Source organism: Chelmon rostratus, chromosome 22 (assembly GCF_017976325.1).
Source record: "Chelmon rostratus isolate fCheRos1 chromosome 22, fCheRos1.pri, whole genome shotgun sequence".
Taxonomy (NCBI): Eukaryota; Metazoa; Chordata; class Actinopteri; order Chaetodontiformes; family Chaetodontidae; genus Chelmon; species Chelmon rostratus.
In genome coordinates, this window is record NC_055679.1 from 11,520,052 (window position 1) to 11,539,961 (window position 19,910).

The following is a 19,910-nucleotide window of genomic DNA, read 5'->3' on the forward strand; positions in this document are numbered from 1 at the left end:
ACAGTTAATCAAGAAAATAATCAACAGATTAATCAGCAGTGAAAATAATTGTTAGAAGCAGCCCTAATAATCAACATAACCGGTTGCTAGTCTGAATTTAGAATAATTCAGAGACAAATGCAGTGTTTTAGTAGTATTGTGGTGTTTATTACTATGAAAGCACACAACCTCTGTTATGTTTATGAATATGTACGGCTTCTGCTATCTTTAGCTGATGTACACAAGCCATTATGTGGTGCTACGCTCAAAGGCTCTAATTATCATTTAACACCCTACCATGGCTAAACATGCTGGGCGAAATGCTGATGGTGCAAAACTGTGGATCCTTGACATGCTTTTCATACTCCGTTTCAAAGGCATGCTTCCCACAGAGAAAGAGAGAGAGAGTGAATCAAATTGAGAGGGAGGTAGTGCGAAATAGAGAGGCAGAGAGAGGGAGAGTGAGAGTGAGAGAGAGGGCGATATGTTTTGAGAGGTCTTTTCAAGTGGCCATTTCATCTGTGCTAATTGATAATTCCCCATGACTAACGCGCCGCTGACTGGCCTTTGAGCCGCGCTAGCTGGAAAATGGTATTGTATGGTGATTTCTAAAGGATCTCAGAGAGACAGAGAGAGGAGAGGAGAGTGATAAGCTCAGCTGGACGTACATAAATTCAAGCTTGTGAGCCACTCACTTCCAAAGAGATGTCTGTAAATAGTTTTGTAGGGGATAACAGCCAACAAAACGCAACAGCATAATAACATGTTTAGCCCTTTTATTGAAGACTATTTTTGCATTATCTAGCAACTTTGTCTATGTGTTATACAATACATGGTCAAAAGTAGGGTTTGGTGGTATGATGGTATACTGTGTGACAGCCTCCACTTTTCTTGGAAGGCTTTCTGTAAAAAACTTTGAACTGTGCTGCTAGAATGCTGATCCCAGTCATTCCAAGCCCAAGTCAAGAACTACTGGTCTGAAATATTGTTGTGTGTAGTAGCATAGATTTCAGATTTTAGATGCATTTGGCAGAGTACTTGTGACCATGTGGTGTACATCAATTCAAGCTTGGGTGGCACACCCAAAAGTTGGTAGATCATTTCGTAGAGGCTAATAGCTAGCAAACAGCAGCAGCGTAAAAACACATTTAGCCCTTTAGAAGATAATAATTTACATTAATATGTATTTCTATGTACTTTATATATGTGTGATATAATATTTGTATTACAGCAGAGTTACAGGGAAGGTTGTGTGACATCTCATGGTAATAAGTATGTTCACTAGACAGTATTATGAGGCCGCACTTCCTTATAAAAACATTTTGGAGACACCTCCTTTCACTATGGACATGCACAGTGTTCTGTTGAGCTGACTGTCAAATCATGAAAGCCGGGTGTCTCACATTTCCTTTTCTGTGAAAGACAGAGGGAACAGATGAAACACTGTCTATTGTTGTGTTGGAGAGCTAACTCATTAAGCTGTTTTATTTTCGACTGTTGAGTTTTCTGTAAGAAACACCTTTGACCGGGAAACGGCAGTCTTCATCATTCCCTTTGCTTTTAAAATGTTGATTCTAAACTAGATTGATGTCTACATTTACAATGCTTTCACTGTTTTATAGTTTATTATAAAGTGTATGTAGATGGTTCAGTTTAGTACTGACAACAGTGGCAACAGAGGAAATGGAAAATAAGGCCATAATGACAACAGCTGCAGGTATTCATCACTCTATGGTATAGCTCTGCATGTCTGTGTGTCTTTTATTGTTTTCCTCTCTCTCAGATATTCTTTCGTATGTCAACCTGATGATGACGGTTTTTGAAGTCATCACTTTCTGTCTTGCAGGTTATTCAGTGCGATCTTGGAGCAGGCCACCAAGGGAGACGGCGCAACTCCTATTGGAGGGAAGGCAGCAGGCTTCGATGTCAAGGCTCTGAGGGCATTCAGAGTACTCAGACCCCTCAGACTGGTCTCTGGAGTACCCAGTAAGTAGTGAGAGCTGTGGAAGAAAGAGAGAAAGAAAGAAAGAAACGGTGCTCTGAGGATCAGGTGTGAATTGTGATTGGGTGAGCTGGGGATGTAATGAACCACAGATTGGATCTGATATTGCTGCTTAATGCCACACATGCACACACAGTGGCACATAAATGCACACACACGCAGGCACACACACAGAGCCCTCTTGTCCTGTTGTCAGATACTCAGAGCAGTAGATGACTTGTCCGTCAGCCTGTCTGTGTTAGTGATGGCAGAAATCAATAGTCCAACGTGCCAGAAGACAGAAAAGGATCAGATATCGTGTCTAAAGGCGGCGCGAGTGTGTGCACCTGTGTGTGTGCATGTGTTACAGCTCTTGTGATTACAGTAGCAGGCAAATGCACAGGCTGCCAGTGCACATCCCACACTCGTGTCATTTGGTATAAAAGCATGAGCGCTGCAGTGCACAATATTTAGACTGAACGCTGTCCAACATCCTTGGACGGTCTATTGAATTGGTATCATGGCAACTGATCAGTAGCATGTTTGCTAGCTGATTAGCACACTGACTGACAGACTTGTCTTTTTAAAGGCTTCCAGTGCCATCACTGCGTATGTGCTGTAGAATTTACAAAAGTAATGATCTAAATGAGTGTGTTTCGTGAAAAGGGTATATTTCTAGATGTCATAACTATACCAGTTTTTCACAGCTGATAGGAAGAACAAGTGCTGTGTTATGTAATTTAATCAACAGATACCAGAACCAATCCAAGTATTCCTCAGTCATTGATGCCACCCACTGTGGTTTTTCCGTGGCATTTACTTCACCAAATTATGTGTGAATAACTGCACAACAGTCAAATACAAATTGATTACAGGTTAATTGCGATCAGCACTTCAGCTGGAGGATATACATAGCATTTTCCTGTAAAGGTGTACTAGTATGTTCCATTCACTGTTCACAGGTACTGTTGTTTTGCATGAAGTCAGTGGTTATAGCTGCAAGCAAAAGTGAAGTGATCTGATAAGGTGTTTATTTATATGCACCAAAACATGTGTCTGAACTTTTGACAAATTCATCACTTAGATAAACCCACATTTTATCCCACAAAGATAAATATTTACATTTTACTGTCTTACATACCAATAAGCCTCCTCTATTCCTACCACAGTTTTTGTGCGATATTAGTATGCAGTATTCTGAGCCTTTGTCCATCAAAGCATTCAGCAAATTAACCGGAAAGTTGCATCGCCTATGAGCAAGCTCTGTTTTGAGACTACCGTGCGTTGTATTTTTTCTGAGGAACTCACTGAAGGCGCTCCCTCTAAGTGGATGATCAAATGCAAAAAGATTATTAAGGCTTTAGAACAAATACAACAGTCAGTGTGAGTGCTTACATCGTGATTTACTATTCTGCTATATGATGCACTACACACAGCTTTCATCATTCAACATTATTATAACTGACTGTTTCTATACTCTTTTTGTGTGTGTGTGTGTGTGTGTGTGTGTGTGTGTGTGTGACCTGCAGGTTTACAGGTAGTGTTAAACTCCATTATCAAAGCCATGGTTCCTCTGCTCCACATCGCCCTGCTGGTCCTCTTCGTCATCATCATCTATGCCATCATTGGCCTGGAGCTCTTCATGGGCAAGATGCACAAGACCTGCGTTACCGAGCAATTAGGTACACACACACGCACACAAACACAAACACACACACACACACACACAGACACTCACACATATGCACATGTAAAGAGGGAGACAGAGAGAAAGAATATGTAGACTGTTGCGCACTGATGCACAGATGCAAATACACACATGCATGATCGAGCACATACAGTCGCATACTGCACTTTAATGCTCAGGTAACTTTTGAAGCATGTATGCAACTGTGTGTGAAAGCATGCTTCAGTAAGCGTTTATTCTCACAAACAGACACACACACACACACACGCTGGATACACAGGTGAATACTTTACCACACAAAGCTTTTCAGCTGAAATATCAAAGAAAGCTATACTGTCACCTCGCTACGTTGATGTCCTAAGGTAATGAGTCTGATTGGTGTTTGCATAAATCTTTTGAGTGCAGTAAGACACCACCCATCAGCCAACAAAGCAGCGAGGGAATAGAGCACACACCTAAACAGTTTAAATGATAACCTGCATTAATTATTTAAACCATCACTCAGTTTCTGTGTATGAATGATTTGGACAATAATTGACACAGCAGCCCCCATTAATGACTGAAACAATTTTCAGTAAAGGCCCCGAGGTATAAATGGACTTGAGTGTTGTTATGGTGATGTTATAGGTCCCATGAGAGGCATTAGCTTTGCACTGGGTAAGTGCCGGTGGAATACTCTCTGTTATCCTATACATCACTCTCGAGAGCTTGTTTTGTATAATTAGTTCAGCACTTTTTCACATTGATTTTTTTTATGGCTGCTCTGTTTAGTTTTAGTTTAATGTGTCCTCTTAACCTTCTTTTAGATGTAGATTTTTTTTTTTTTCAGATAAATTATTTTCAAATGTGGATCGATTTGTGAATTGTAAAGTGGGAGTCATTTTTAGATCCAGCAACTATGGTGCAGTGTATGTCCCCAGTTACAATGACCAAGCACTCTGAATTTGTTACAGCTCTGAACCACAGCTCTGACTGGCCTCTATAGCATAGCAGAATAGCAGTAGTGGCTGAGCTTTGTAACTGACAGAAAAGACAAAAAAAGATTTCTTAGAGACAAAGTTGAATGAATAAAAACTATAACATAAACCTGCAGTATCATTAAATATCTATAGGACCCTATTGTTTCTGTGTTGAAAGGAATTGAGGCTATCATTAAAAGAAATCTTTGAAAAAGAAACTTTTGCTGGAAAATTCTGCTGAAACCAGCGGCTGATCCCAGGACTCAGCTGTGCGTGGGTCAGAAAGACACTGTGTAAAGAACTCTCTCTTCCTCCTGTGTCTTTTGTCACAGCCACCATTGCGGAGGAAAAGCCGGCACCGTGTGCACCTGATGGAGCTTATGGCCGACACTGTATGCGTAACGGAACAGTGTGCAAAATGGGATGGGAGGGCCCAAACGACGGCATCACCAACTTTGACAACTTTGCCTTCGCCATGTTGACGGTGTTCCAGTGTATAACCATGGAGGGCTGGACGGACGTGCTGTACTGGGTGAGTCGGACGCCACAACTGTGTCTTCTATGTGTGTGTGGAGTAAGTGCCATACTGCTTGGTGTGTGTGTGTGTGTGTGTGTGTGTGTATAGCCACTATACTGTATCTGTAACATTAGTGCAACATGAGTGCCTTTGAGAAAAGCATATAAAGAAACAACACAAACACTTCCTTCAGAAAGGCAGGTGTGCATCTAAAGACACACACAGATTGTGTTTGTGTGTGTATGTGCGTGCATGTGCGTGTTAGCTCATATCTCTGGCTAAATCGATGCAGACAATGCACTGTGTAATTGAAGGCGCTGATTCATTTGAAACGTGTGCAGACTCCTGATGCTTCATTCAAGTGTCGAGTGAACACGCATACGCACACGCACACAGACACAGAGACATATGAACGCACAAATAGTATCCCTTCCTTAGTAAATGGCCAGAAGCATAGGCAGCCCCATCTAGCTAAATAAGCCAATAGATTAGTCTGCGCTGTTGATCAATATTAGGGAAGGTTCAATCAAACTCCCACATGTGCCTCCTTTAGAAAGCATTTGATTTCGACCTCTGTGATGGAGGTATGGCTTTACACACAGATTGTGATATTGATGATGTCCTGATAAAAACGGTTGGCAACGCCTCACGTGGCAGTTACTGAAAGGTCCTCTGTTTGCTTGCACATTGTGGTCTGCCGCCTATCCCCGCAAAGCACTCATGCGGCACAGATACGGTTTCTTGGGATTTTCAAAACATCACTTTTCACCTGAAATCCTGCTACATGGCAACGAAATTGTGCTGGTTTCCAGCTATCAGGTAGCCCTGATTTATGCCTTCATTATATCCAGGTCACAGAGCTAAGCATCCGTTTCTCTGGTTTTAAAATCCCCGGTGATCTTCCAAAAACCCTGAAGGCGCTTGAACAACACTTAACGCATTTATGACAGTATTTATTTTTCAGAATCCTCAAAGACTCTTCTGTTCATCTTGATGAGAAAATAATCTGTCAGCTGCACAATGAAAAGATTTTCATCCTCTATCTGGATTTTTACCTGTATTTTCTCATCCAAAAAAAAAAGATGTCAGCCAGAATCTACATATGCTTATTTGTTGTGTGCATGTTGTTATACATCTATATTTAAGTGTAAGTGTAATATAGATAAACATACCTGATAATAAATCTTTTGTCAGCCGAACAATGAGATATAGTATGTCACTTTCAGCTACCATTTTTGTTTGAATTAAGAGATCTGTAAACCACTGAGAGATTATTTTTTCATTCAGACGGACAGAAGAGTCTTTGAAGATTTTGGAAATACCTTCAAAGCAGTGTTAAGAACTGGCAAATGACATTTCAGGTGTTTGAAAGATCTCCAGTGATTTAGCTTTCAGAGAAACGGATTTCGAGCTCTGTGACTAGAATTTAATGATAAAACATGAGTGGCACAAGCTGGGGCTAGCCATCAGGATACTTCAGTAATGAGTTAATCATTTGATTAGTAAATTAACGGCTACACTGGTAAAAAAAAAAAAAAAAAGTTTGTTGAAAGGTTGACGTTTTTAGCAAACCTAATCTCAATTTGGTGACACAGTGTAACTGTCTGAATCGGTGTGAGTGTGGGATCTTATTGTGCGTGCAAGCAGGTGTGTGTGTGTGTGTGAATGTGAATGTGAGTGCATGTACTGTATACACATGGAGCAGAGAGCTTACAAGCTCCACACCCCTGCTGCAACTACCCTGCCTTCTGCAACCTCCTGCACACACACACACACACACACACACACACACACACACACACACACACACACACACACACAAGTGTTTCCATCACTTCTGGAGACATTACATGGCTTACATTAATTTCTTGGAGATATTGATAAGCATAACCACTGCTTGTTTATCCCAAACCTTACTCTAAACTTAACCGAAGTCTGCACTGTAAAATGTAATGATTTACATTTAAGGTACTTGCGTTTTGCTCCCATAAGGAAGGCGAGTCCCCACACTGTGACTGATGAGTGAGTAATACAAATTAACCCATTACCTCCAGTAAATCGTATAATTTTAAGTTTAGCCAGCTCTCTTCATTGTGAATGGGACTTATTCATTAGTACAAATGGTTGTGGAAAGACAATCAGACAACTCCAAGTCTTTTATTTAGTTTGGGCCATGCATTTCTGTAGTTTTCACGGTCTCACATTTTTGGGAATATCGATTAATGACATCCAACATCTGCTGCTGTCGTAGCAAATGAACCCTCTCTACCCTCCTCTGTTTCCCTCTTTTTTGTCTCTCTCTATCCAGTAGCCTCCAGGTGGAAGTGATTTTTTCTGAATGTTGTCTTTTAAAAGTTCATCAGCTGAATTTACATGCAGATTAGTAATCAGAACATTTTGATCAACAGTTTGGAAATCCTGGATACTAAACTGGTCAGACATCACCTTTACCATATCATGTCCCATTTGCAGCCCGAATAATGATCTGTCTCTGTGCAAGCACTCTTTAATACAGTATCCAGATGAGTATGTGGCATATTTCCCTGCAACTGTATATCCGGACACAAGTCATCTTTGTTCATTCCACTTGCCGTAAATCCTCTGGAACAGAATTGGTTTTCATGAATACTTGTAGACTCACAGCATCTAAATGCTTTTCCTGTAAAGGCCAATCCACCTTTCCAAGAAAAGATTTCTTAAGAGATTGCTTAACTGTGTAAACACACATTTTGAATAAGAGATAAGGTTTGCCATGGAGTTACAAAAGCGGTTAAGTGTTGTTTTGTGTGTTTCTAATTGTGGATTGTCAAGCACCTGCTCTCCAACAGGCAGACAAAAGGGTTTATACACACACTTAATCATACAAAACTGCTACTGCTTGGCCAGGTCTTTCTGCTGCTCTTTCTAACATCCACTGCTCTGTTCTTGTTTCCTGCCTGTCGTCTTTTCACTTTCCTGCTTTCCTTCCCTCTCTAACACACTTTCTCGCTGTCCTTGACCTCTTCTTCCCCTGCTCATTCATTTCTTTCTTCCGTCCTTGTCAATCTTTTCAAAAACCTCTTCTCAAACCTTTTTCTGCCACATTTCTTCTTCCTTCCCCATTTTTCTCATCCCTGTCTTCCTTCGACCTCCCTTATCTTTCCCCTCTTGTTAATCCCCCTCTTCTCTCCCTCTCCTTCTCTCCTCTTTCTCTTTGCCTCTCTCAGATGCAGGATGCTATGGGCTATGAGCTGCCATGGGTCTATTTTGTCTCTCTCGTCATCTTCGGCTCCTTTTTCGTTCTCAATCTCGTTCTGGGGGTGTTGAGCGGGTAAGAGGTTGTGCTGTTGTCATGTGTGTACAAATGTCTGTGTGTGTGTGTGTGTGTTTTGTGATGTGGCAGTACAGTACGTCGTGTTCTAAATGTGATAAGTGACCATGCAGCAAAACTCCCTGCACCAGACATGTACCATGCACCAGTTGATGCTTAAGGATCCAGTGAAGCACTGAAGAGTTGCTTGAAATCGAACATACTCCTTGCAAAATGTTTGTTCATCAATGTAATCTGCTTTTTCATCTACACAGCCACTCATGTGAACCAAAAATATAAATGTAGACTCCCATGCTGTAGGAATGAACATGTGTCAGCCTTGATCATCTTAATCCCTGTCATCACCATCATCATTTCAATTGCTGATCGCACAATAAGGGATTAATAAAAAAATAAGGTTGGACATTTAGTACCAAATCATTTTTCTAACAGCAAAAATTGCATCAAATGCACAACATCTACTTCCAGTGTTTACTTATTTACAGAGATGAGTGTCAAGAAATGTTCAAATGAGGTGCGCATATGGGTAATAATCTGAATTAGCATTGACGCGCAGATTAGTCCGGCTCACACGGAAAAAATTAAATGCCAAATAAGAGGAGGTTGATAACCGCAGCCTCGCACCGACAGTCCACCAGCAGAAGCAGAGCTTTTGTCTTGTACGATTCATAGTCCTCTCCAGTCGAGGGAAGATGAACTGACGATCACTGAACTGAGCAAAATCTCCTGCTTTCTCTCCATTCTGTTCCACTCAATCAATCCTTTGTCACAAGGCGGAGAGGAACACACACATACAGTACACACAGGAGAAGCAGTGACGTACCCTCTGTCTAGCTGTTCTGCTCACGTCAGTTGACCTCAAGGGGCCACATCCAGTCACAACCTGCCTGTGGTGGACAGGTGGACACACGCAGACCTCCCACATTTGCTGGACTCACCTCTTTTGACCAGCACAGGTTTAATTACACACAATTGTTTGTTTTTCTTTTAGTTAAGTGAGTTGTTTGGTTCAGTCCAGGCTCATTTTTAAGCACCCTTTTTCTTCCTTAAACACCCAACTACATGTAAAGATCAGTCTTGTGTGTATTAACATACGTGTAGGTCTCATGTGCAAATGTGCATGCCAACATTGTTCGCGTATGTGCAGACAGTGTGTCTATATTTGTATAGAGGCACATGCTGTGTCTGCGTGTGTATGTTTCGTTTCAAGAGATGCTGCTGCGGCAGGCGAGCTGGGTGCTGCTTTACCCCTCTCTGCCAAGTCACGCTGTTTCGGTACAAGCACCACCCGGCCTGTAGGGACACACTGGGGTATTAATAATTCACCCCTCAGGTCAGCCGTGGAGGTGGAACGCTAAAAAAAAACGAGAGTGGAGTCTGGAGGAGACATGGCATTAAAGATGGAAATTATGGGATGGTAAGCTGCACTGCACAGGGAACATCATTTTTTGTTAATGTTCACAAAAACATAAATTTTACCAGACATAAATAATTTGATCATCAAAGTAAAAAGCAGTCGAACAATGAGGATGACCACTACAACAATAATGACAATGATAATAATAATGAGTTTACATCCAAAATAAAAACAATAAAACATATATGAACATTGATTTAACTATAGACTAAACTGTTTGAGGCTTTTCCATTGTCTAATTGAGTTCATTTTGAAGAGTAAAGACATTGAGAGAGTGTAATTTGTCATGAAGACAGTAATGATGTCCAGTCCCTGGGAGTCTTGCTGCACAGTCTGTTGAAGTGTCTAACTAAAATGCCTTCTCTCCGCAGTGATTAAGCCTTAAATGAGCTGATTCGAGTGGAACTAAAGTGAATCAAACTGTTTTTAGACTTATAACCTTCCCTTCTTACAGACGTGCATGCTCTCAGCTTCTCCACACCAACAGTTAACTCTAAGAGGAGTCGTTTTGTTTGTCATGTGGGTCATAGCCTTCTGTTATTATGACCAATTCATTAATCAACGGGTGCACCTCTAGTTTTTCAAATCCACATGATATACAGCTGACTAAATATGTTGCCATGTGGCCCACTAAGTGACTCTGACAAATACTTTGAATGCACCATAATGCCAGCAGGGATCCTGCAGAAGCAAACGGTTCCATCTGTTGGGAACTTTCACTGAGGATCTAACTCCCTCCCTCTTCCCCTCTTCCTGCCCTTCCCTCCTCACATCCCTTATTGCTCCTTCCTTACATTCATCCCCGCCCTCTCAATCAATGTCCTCGCTACTTGCCTTCCTGTTCCTCCCTCCATCTTTACCTTCCACCCATCCTTTCCATCTCCTCTCCTTGGTCCCACTCCTCCATGCCACCATCTCTCCACCTAGGTGAATGATGCAGTAGGGTACAGGTGGCCCTGGGTATATTTTGTCACCTTAATCATCATCGGATCCTTCTTTGTGCTAAACTTGGTTCTGGGTGTATTGAGCGGGTAAGGGCAAGGTTAAGGGTCACTTGACACTAACATCTCTTTTTCTCTTTCATCCCTTCATGCTGTTGTTTACAGAGAGCTTTGCTGGTTGTTCTTGCTGAGGGGAGATCTTTACCTCTGTCTACTTCCTGCTTCTGACTCTAGGTGGTGTTTAAGTTTAAGATGCCGTACACAGCATGTGCAGGAATGCGTTGTTGTAAAACTGTTACAGGTACAGTTTGAGAGTAGATAGTATATGTCCCAGAACATGTAGACAAGGAAAAGTGTTATCAGATCGGTATTTGCTGCCATTGCGACATTTTAGATAGATAATTGCTTTCACAGTGGCAATAGCCAAAAATTCTCACTGTGCAACTCTCCAGTGTTGCTCCTATAGAATAGCATTACACTATCATAAAATTCTCAGTTCTCTGCGCTGCTGGGATGGCACAAAACACTGTCATTTCAATTTAAAATAAAGAGAAACATAAGCCAGCGATGTAAGTTCAGGCTCTCGGTGGACGCAGCCTAATATAACATCAAATGAAAGTTGTGTTTGTAGAACAATGTGAGTGTATTGACGAATGGTTTACAGCTTGCAGTTGGGTTTCATCTTTTGGGAATACCCACCAGCCTCCATTTAAGAAGACATTACCGGAATAATTACCTTGGCAATTACGTATAATTTTAACTTTTGTAGGGAACAGGTTTAGGGGAGTGAAGTGTCTCACCCGTGACTGACTGACCCGAATCTGACTCTGGATATCCACAGTGATGTGACAGCAGCATTGTGGGAAAAATAATAGAGGTCTATCTGGTCCAAACAGCTTGGGGGGTTTGGCTGTCTCACTCTTTGTCTGACTTCTGACTAATGATGCTGTCAACACACTACACAGCCTGACCTTTTACCAACTGATTCCTCCGTGGAGTGTGTGTGGGTCTCAGATTGGCATAATAACTAATGGCAAAACAGGAAGAAGGAGAGCGACGGACGTGGAGACAGAAACATCGAGCGTGACAGTGTATGTGCTGATTTGATGTAATATGTAAATAGAAAGAATGGGGAGAGGAAATATGGAGCAAAGGCTGCGGAAAAAAGAGAATTCAATGATGATTTAGGGCAGAAAGATGAGTTAATGGTTTTGCACTCACACACACATACAGTATATATCCACGCTGGCACACAGCAAATCAATAAGACTGGGTCTCCTGCTAATGTTCTGACAAGCAAGACAATAGCGGTTTGTCCTAATGCTCATTGATCTGTCTTGTGTGTGCCTGAGTGTGTGTGTCTGCTGTCTGTAGGTGTAATCTGAGGCCCCATCATTCCTCTAAATTTCACACAGAGCACACACTCTCTCTCACATGCACACATTGTGTTCCAGCCTATATAGACTGACCCTAGAAATCAATGAAAATGACACATGGCAATTGATAGACTTCCATTATGGATCCTGTTCTTGCTCTCAAGGGAACCATAACACCAAACATTACACACATGTTTAATTAAAATCTGTGTAGCATTTGCACAGTATCTGTTTGAGAATATTCAGCTGAACCCTCAGATAAGTCTGAAACTTTAATTAGGCTTCCACAGAAAGTCCCACTTCTCAAAGGGTGGATCCATACGATGGATGGATCGACATGCGAGCATATTTTACTTGCCAGTGGACCTTCAATGTGGGTTTGCACACCTTTTAACTGCAGATGTTCCCAGGTCTCCCAGCTCCTGTCAGCTCTCATCCAAACGACTCCTTTTCATACAATCTCCATCTGTGGCTCCAACCTGACTTTGACCTTCCCAAAGTGCACCGTTTAATCAAACGTCCCTTAATTCGATCTTTCTGTCCTGACACCTGAAAGTAATTTCACCAGGTTTCATCATAATATTTCAATATTTCACACTCTCCTAACATTGATCTTAGTTGTCTTAAATCATCTTCGTTTATGTCCTCTTCGTCCACATCACCGCCCCAAAATCGTAAGACTCTTGAAAAAGAAGGCATTATACTGTATTAAGAAGAATAAAGTCAAAGAAACCAGATAGCTCCATAATAAATGGTGAAAGGAATTTTAGAAAGTACTCTACTTTTACACACTTTAACCATGTGAAGAATTGCAGATGTTTTTAGAAGAGAGAAAGATGCGGCACAAAATAAAGCTCTCTGTCTACCTGTATAGCATCATACTGACCTATGGGCAGAACCTCTGGGTGATCACCGAATGAATGAGTTGGCAGACAAAAGGTGAGGAGCGTGGTGATGCGGGACGACCTCGATGCGGAGCCACTTTTCCTCCAGCAAGCTGAGGTGGTGCAGCTGGTAAGGGCTGCCCTCTCTGTCCCTCCCTCTGGGGTTGTACCAAGCACATTGCAACTGGGAGGAGGCCCAGCGGTGGACCCAGAACTCACTGCACAGCCTCCAACTCCCAGCAGGCCTGGGAGCACCTGGGGCCATGTTGCCCTCGGAGAGTGACAGAAAAAATGAAATTAGAAGTGAGAAAAAGGGGACTATTTTGTAGCCTGTTAAACACTTTGGGACTGAATTTATATCAAGACTTCTAGAAGTTTTACAATTAGATGTTTTTTCATTGAAGCTTTCATCTGCGTGAATTACAAATTGTGGCGCCATCGTGACTTCATAATTATATTATACATATTCCCACCAGCGCAGACTTAATAATAGTTTGCATACTTATCGACATAGAAACAGAACTGAATATAATCTGTTGGCTGCTTAAAAATGTATGTAGATGAATAAGATTGTTTGAGATGTGATTCCAGCTGCAATGTGACTGGACATGCTTTCATCTGTATTTGCATACTAACACCTTTTCTCCTTGGCAGAGCTTTTCTCTCCTCACTTTCAGTTTTTTTTCTCTCCTCAGCAGGTTTTCCCTCCTTCCTGCTCTGACTCTCTGTGTAACGTTGTGTGTTATTGCACTATTGTCTCGTGACTCCTTTTGCAACACTTCAGTCTAGATTTTCAGATTCTTTTCCCCCTCCCTCTGTTTCCAATCTCTCTCTATCCCTCTATCTATACCCCCAACTGTGCACCCCTTCCTCCTGCTCCCCTCCCTCCAGAGAGTTTTCCAAGGAGAGGGAGAAGGCCAAGGCACGTGGTGACTTCCAGAAACTCAGAGAAAAACAGCAACTGGAGGAGGACCTCAAGGTAGGCTGTACCCTCTGTGCTGCAGGCTCCTTCTAAAAGAGGACGTAGCAGTCCACACCTGCCACTTACATGTACTGTATGTTACTGTCAGGCTTTCAAATTTTAAACTTCCCACTCTTCTGTGGCTAGATCTGACACAAGCATGTGTTATAATAACGTGTCGCTGTTAAATAACTCAATTTATGTGAAGCCACAAGATATGCTATAAGTTAGATAAGAACTAAGATCATGTTTATTATGGCTTTATTAAATGTTGAACATCCTAGCAAAGAGGACAGCCAATGGGATATGAGGGCACTTCAAGGCAACACACATAGAAAGACGAAATCGTAATTTTACAAATCATAGTAAGATACTTTTAAAACCACTTTTCCAAGAATAGGTTACTGGAACGTTGAGAAACATAATGAACGCGGAAACATTTCATTGCTTTCAGTCCTGCTAACCAATGAGTATTTTCTTTGTGTGTGCTTTTTATGTGTGCATGTGAATGTAGGGCTATTTAGACTGGATCACTCAGGCTGAAGACATTGACCCAGAGAACGAGGAGGAGGGCATGGACGACGACAAACCTAGAAACCGTGAGTACTACAGCGTGCTCGCGTGTGTGTCTGTGTGTAAGTAAGACAAAATTGGCGGTATATTTGCCTTGACCATGACTATGCTTGCAGGATGTACGTGTTATTTATGAATTGTTGTGTGTTGTGTATTGGCAGTTAGACTTTCCTGTGCTTTGCGTACGGTGCCTGAGAAAGGCTGGTTGGAATGATTCTGTTTATATCTGAAGATATTTTGTCGCTAGTGCACGGGTGAGCTGTGAGGATAACTGTACATGTGTGTGGGTGTGCATACGTTTGCGTCAAACCTAGCGTTTGGTCTATAAGTAGTGAGCTCACTGCCGTCTCCACCACATGGCTCGTAGTCAGTGAATGAACGACTGACTTACTGACAGAGTGACTGACTGACAGACTGAGAGGATTTTATATTGTCTGCTTGCTTTGGCTGAGAACCCTCTTGAGGTTTAAAGCCTGTTTAGATATTAGTGGAAAGTGTCAGACTGCAGCTAATAGCCTCTGGGCACACACTCACATGCTCACAACAAACACACTCACATATGCACACTCTCTCTCTCACACACACACACACACACACACACACACACACACACACACACTGTAGGTATACACCCTCAGGAAGGTGTGTACTTGTGTTCTGACAGAAATGTACACACACAAATTAACACCCTGTCTCTCTCCACAACACCTCCAGAGAGAGGCAGCCACACACAGCACATGTCTCCCCAGGAGTGAGCTATTCTTCCTGCGGTGGGAAAGTAGCACACTGGCCTCTTTTGACCTGAAGGTTTGATCTCAGGGAAGATAAATAGAGCTTGAGAGAAGGATGATGAGAAAGAGGCAGGGATTTGATAAAAAAAGTGTGTACTTTTTTTTGTATGTACTGTGAACTACAGTATTTCATAACGTCTTGGAGCTCAGCTTTCTCACACTGATGATGAATGAATGAATGATGCAGACTAAATATGCAGATGCAGAGCATGCAGTCTGCATATATTCCACACACAGCGCGCTCATTGTCTAGAAAGAGCTGTGGCTCATCCTTAGAAAGACTGATGACTGCCAAGGAAAAAGGAAAGACATGGGGAAAAAAAACAATAATCTAATCTTTCAGTGAATCTCAAGAAATTAATATGGTCAAATGAGCAATGACCCAATTTGCATGAAAATGAGGCACAACACCCCTGTGGCTAATCTGTAAACTCTCCTTGTTTTCACCTGCTACCGTTGTGCTCTCCTGGGCCAATCAGTGTGGCAAAAACACATCAGCAGTGTGTGTTATATTGGTACATTAACAAACAAATACACTGTGTGGCCTCTCAATTGGGTCAGTTTCGTAAAATGTCACATCACAATGTTGAGATGCTTCTTTCCTTCAAGTTATCACTGATGTTATGTGCAAAGTCCAGACAAGCCCAAGTTAGTTGAACAAGAAAGCAAGACATAATGTGTAAGTGCTCGATCCAGTCCGGTCCAGTATAGACATGCACATGTGGTTCTTGCTAAAATCAAACAAATAAATATAACAATATCAATTTACAAGTATTGAAACTGTGGGTGTCAGTCAGGTGCAAGATCGATACCATTACTTTTACTAAACGGTATAACTTAGGCCATTAGATTTAGATGATCTGACAAAATGATTGATACGTATTATCCAAAGTTCTCCACCAGAAAGATCAATCATCCCTCTGTTTGTGATGGAGGAAAATCAAGTCACTTGCTCTCTTATTGCTCTGCCTCCCTCTCTCTTCGATGGATGGATCCTCCTGCGGGAAGATGAATGAGGGCAGATTGTCCCTGCTGACCAGGACATTTTGCATAGAATAGTGCACACATGCACGCGCACGCGCACAGACATATGTCCTAAGACGGGATAGGACACTCAGAGAGGAGAGGAGACAGCACAGAGATGGAAGGGAAAATAGATGTTGAGATACGAAAGAGGGATAGAAATATATACACTAGAGAGTGGCAGTGTGTGCGCATGTGTGTGAAGAAAATAGAGACACAGAGGGTATCTGGGACAGAGAACAGATGGGATTTCACATCATGAACAAGTCACACTAGTGACCACACACTCATACAGAGACCACACACACCTCTCTGCAGATGCATCATCCTGTCTTTACATGAAGAGCTACAGGGGCGTAATATTGATGTATGATGTGAATAATGTGTTCATTTGAGGACACATATTTTATAGTATGTGTGTTTTGTTTTTTGTGAGTGTAGTAGATGTCACTCGTTGTATTGACTTTGACTGTTTTTAGTAACAGCATGAGTGAGCACCAGCGTCGAGAGCCTGTAAAATATGGTGGTTATCTCATAACACATATACACATGCACTCATACACTCAAATTTGATTTGAATGGTGTGTCAATTGTTAATTTATTTATGTATATGTATCAGATGATGTGTTTCCTGTACTCATATGTGTGTGTTTCCTGTCATCTCAGGGGGCATACTGTATGTTGCGTGTTCGTGCGTCCTGCATGCTCTCACTCTCTGCCGTCTTGTTCTTGCATGCTGTCGTCTTGTTTTGGCATCCTGCCACTGCTGTCTGTGGTAGGAGTGTCTCCAGCCCACCTGGGTAAGAAGACCAGTAAGCTTGCCTGGTTCAGTCACTCTACTGACTCTCAGGACGGTATGTGTGCGTCTCCGTGTCGTGTGTGTTTGTGACATGTGTTTCGATGTGTATTCGCCCGCAACTAGACATGTGTTTATATTCAGTCATAGTTATCTTGGTAAGTCTCAATGAATAGGGCATAAGATCTGAAGAGCTTGTGGTCAAGATGATTCCTTCAGTAGTTAGTAATCATATTTACATGAAACATATTTAAATGAAGACCACTATATGGTCCCAGTCCTGCTAGAAGTGTAGCTTGCCTTTTGCTACCACTCTGAAATCATTTTCAATAGATTTAGTATTTTGTCTTTTTCAAACTCCAGTGTCAATATAGTTTGGACGATGTGTTCGGGCTGTCTGTTTTTCTGTCTCCTCCGATGAAACTTTTCCACCTTCTGCCACCACAGATGTACATCTGCCTAGAGGAACTTTTTATGTCGAACAACTTTATTGCCTATGGCCTTCTTCAAGGTCACCAAACAGCTACAGAAAGTCAATTAAAAAAAACAACAAAAAGTGATGTATAAAGTTGAGTTGGATTGGCTGCCTCCCGTGTTTGCTGTTGGTTGTTGTGACAAAGTAAAACTATGTCATAACAGTATTTTTTTAGTCCAAATATATGTATATATCTGGTCATCATCCCCTCTCTGTTTGCATGTGAGTCTACATGTTTAAATGCTTATATGTGTGTGTTTTTCACCAAGAATATGAGACCTAGTGGCTGTTTGTTATAGGCTTTTTGGTGTGTGCGCGCTTTTGAGTGTGGTGGTGCTCAGTATCATTATCGTCTGCAGTTTAGTCAAAGTTTAAACGATCCATGTGCAATAATTGGTTCATTTAATGGATAACCGTATGTTATTTATTGTATGAGTGTATGTGTGTGTAGCTGCGTAGCTGTGTATTCGCATATATGTTTGTGTACTAAATGTTTGCTAGATTTCATGCTTCATATCTGTATATACAGTCTTTTTTTAATTTCTGCTGCTGTACAAATGTGCTTGGACAATCACATCTGAATCACTGGAAAAATGAGCAAGAATTCAACAATAGAATGACACCAATGTGGAGGAGTACGCCGATGAATGCACAGGCTCACAGTGATGTAAATAGTGTGAGAGGAAGGGGTGAAGTGGGCAGGAAACAATAGCTGTTGTGTTGGCCAAGAGGAAGAATAGAGAATAGGATGGGCAAATGGATTTTACTGTGTAGTGCTCAGTGAAAGCAGCAGAGCAACCTGCTTTTGAACGTTGACGTCCTCAGCTCTTTAGAATATGAACCCTCCCTGTCAGTTATTTCTCTCTCTCTCTCTCTCTGTCTTTCTGTTGTGCAATTTCTTTTTTCTTGAGAGAATGAGACGGTTCTGGTTTAGATATGATGACAAAGTCTGGCAATGAAGTAGAGATCAGAAGATTAAATGGTGCAAGAGAGAAGAGGCTAGTAATACATCTCAAAGTATAGTTCTAGCTGGAGCAATGAGATGAGCTGTGACTGTGAAGAGGAAATGCCATTTTTGCAGAAGCACAATCACATTTCTTTGCAACAGGTTGTGTGCTGTATGGCATCAGAGCCAATACATGTGATTATTTTTGAATGTACACTCCGTGTGCATTCCCGCATTTGTGGGTTGTGAGTGTCTATTTGTGTGTATCCATGCGTGTGTGTGCGCTTGTCTTGCTGAGCCGTGCTCTCTGTCCCCCAGGTAAGAGCCATCGTTTTCAGTCTCTGCGTGGAGCCGTGAAGAAAAACGCGGCTTTTCTTCGTAAGGCGTGTGCGTCTGTCTGCATGGTCCAACACTGGTTAAAGATTTAATAGGAAACGTGACTCTAGACATGCAAGCGGACTGCACCCTCTCCTCTTCTCTCCTCTCCTCTCCACTCCTCTCCTCTCCTTCTGCATTGGAATAAGCATCTTTTTCTTCCCCCTCCAGAGCTTCAAAGCTAAAGGGAGCAGTGGCTGCCTCTCAACACTGTAAAGCCTTTGTCTTACGTCTTCCTCACCCCTTTTGTACACCATATTATATTATATTATTATTATTCCATTGACTAACAATCTAATCTCTAAGCCATATATATTTATATTCTCTCACAGTGGAGACTTTACCACCAATTACTATCCCTGCTGCTGGTGATATTTGCATGTCTTCATGGCATTAAAACCTTTACCCTGTTTCATGGCCCTCAACTTTTAGTCATGTATAATAGAAAAGGTGAGAACTATCGGTGCTGGGAGGGATTGATGAGGTAAGGACAGGAGACGTTCTGTATTGAGACGCAGCCATTTTCCTTTATATGCTTGTAGGAAAGGATACAGTTCGCATCTGCCTGACTTGTCTGGAAAAAAAAACAAGAGGACAATGTCATCACAGAAAACAACTGTAGTGCGGTTCACACAATGCACATGACATCTTAAAACATTTGACAATGTGATGTCACAGTCCTCTCCTTGTTGTTTCAGTTTCCTTTCCCTGAAATCCCCCTGCATTGTGCTAGCCGTGCTAGCTCTGATAATAAAATGATGGAGAGCTAATGAAGAAATGCCTTAAAATTTGAATTTTAGCCTTTTGGTTGTTATCACCAGGCACTTGCCATATTGTTGAGTAGAAATGTAAGATAATGGCACTCATTGACTGCTCTGTTGAGTGCTTACACGCTAACAAGAAGTTTCCAGATTATTTT

General features: G+C 41.8%; 1 protein-coding gene across 1 annotated transcript in view; it reads left to right on the plus strand.

Annotated features, from left to right (window-relative positions):
- cacna1c (calcium channel, voltage-dependent, L type, alpha 1C subunit) overlaps positions 1-19,910 on the plus strand; it is a 178,923-nt gene that overhangs the window by 113,665 nt on the left and 45,348 nt on the right. The window contains exons 5-10 of the mRNA XM_041963745.1: positions 1,826-1,965; positions 3,490-3,642; positions 4,939-5,138; positions 10,778-10,881; positions 13,943-14,030; positions 14,527-14,611. Coding sequence (XP_041819679.1) covers positions 1,826-1,965; positions 3,490-3,642; positions 4,939-5,138; positions 10,778-10,881; positions 13,943-14,030; positions 14,527-14,611 — 770 coding nt within the window. The remainder of the gene's footprint in view (positions 1-1,825; positions 1,966-3,489; positions 3,643-4,938; positions 5,139-10,777; positions 10,882-13,942; positions 14,031-14,526; positions 14,612-19,910) is intronic.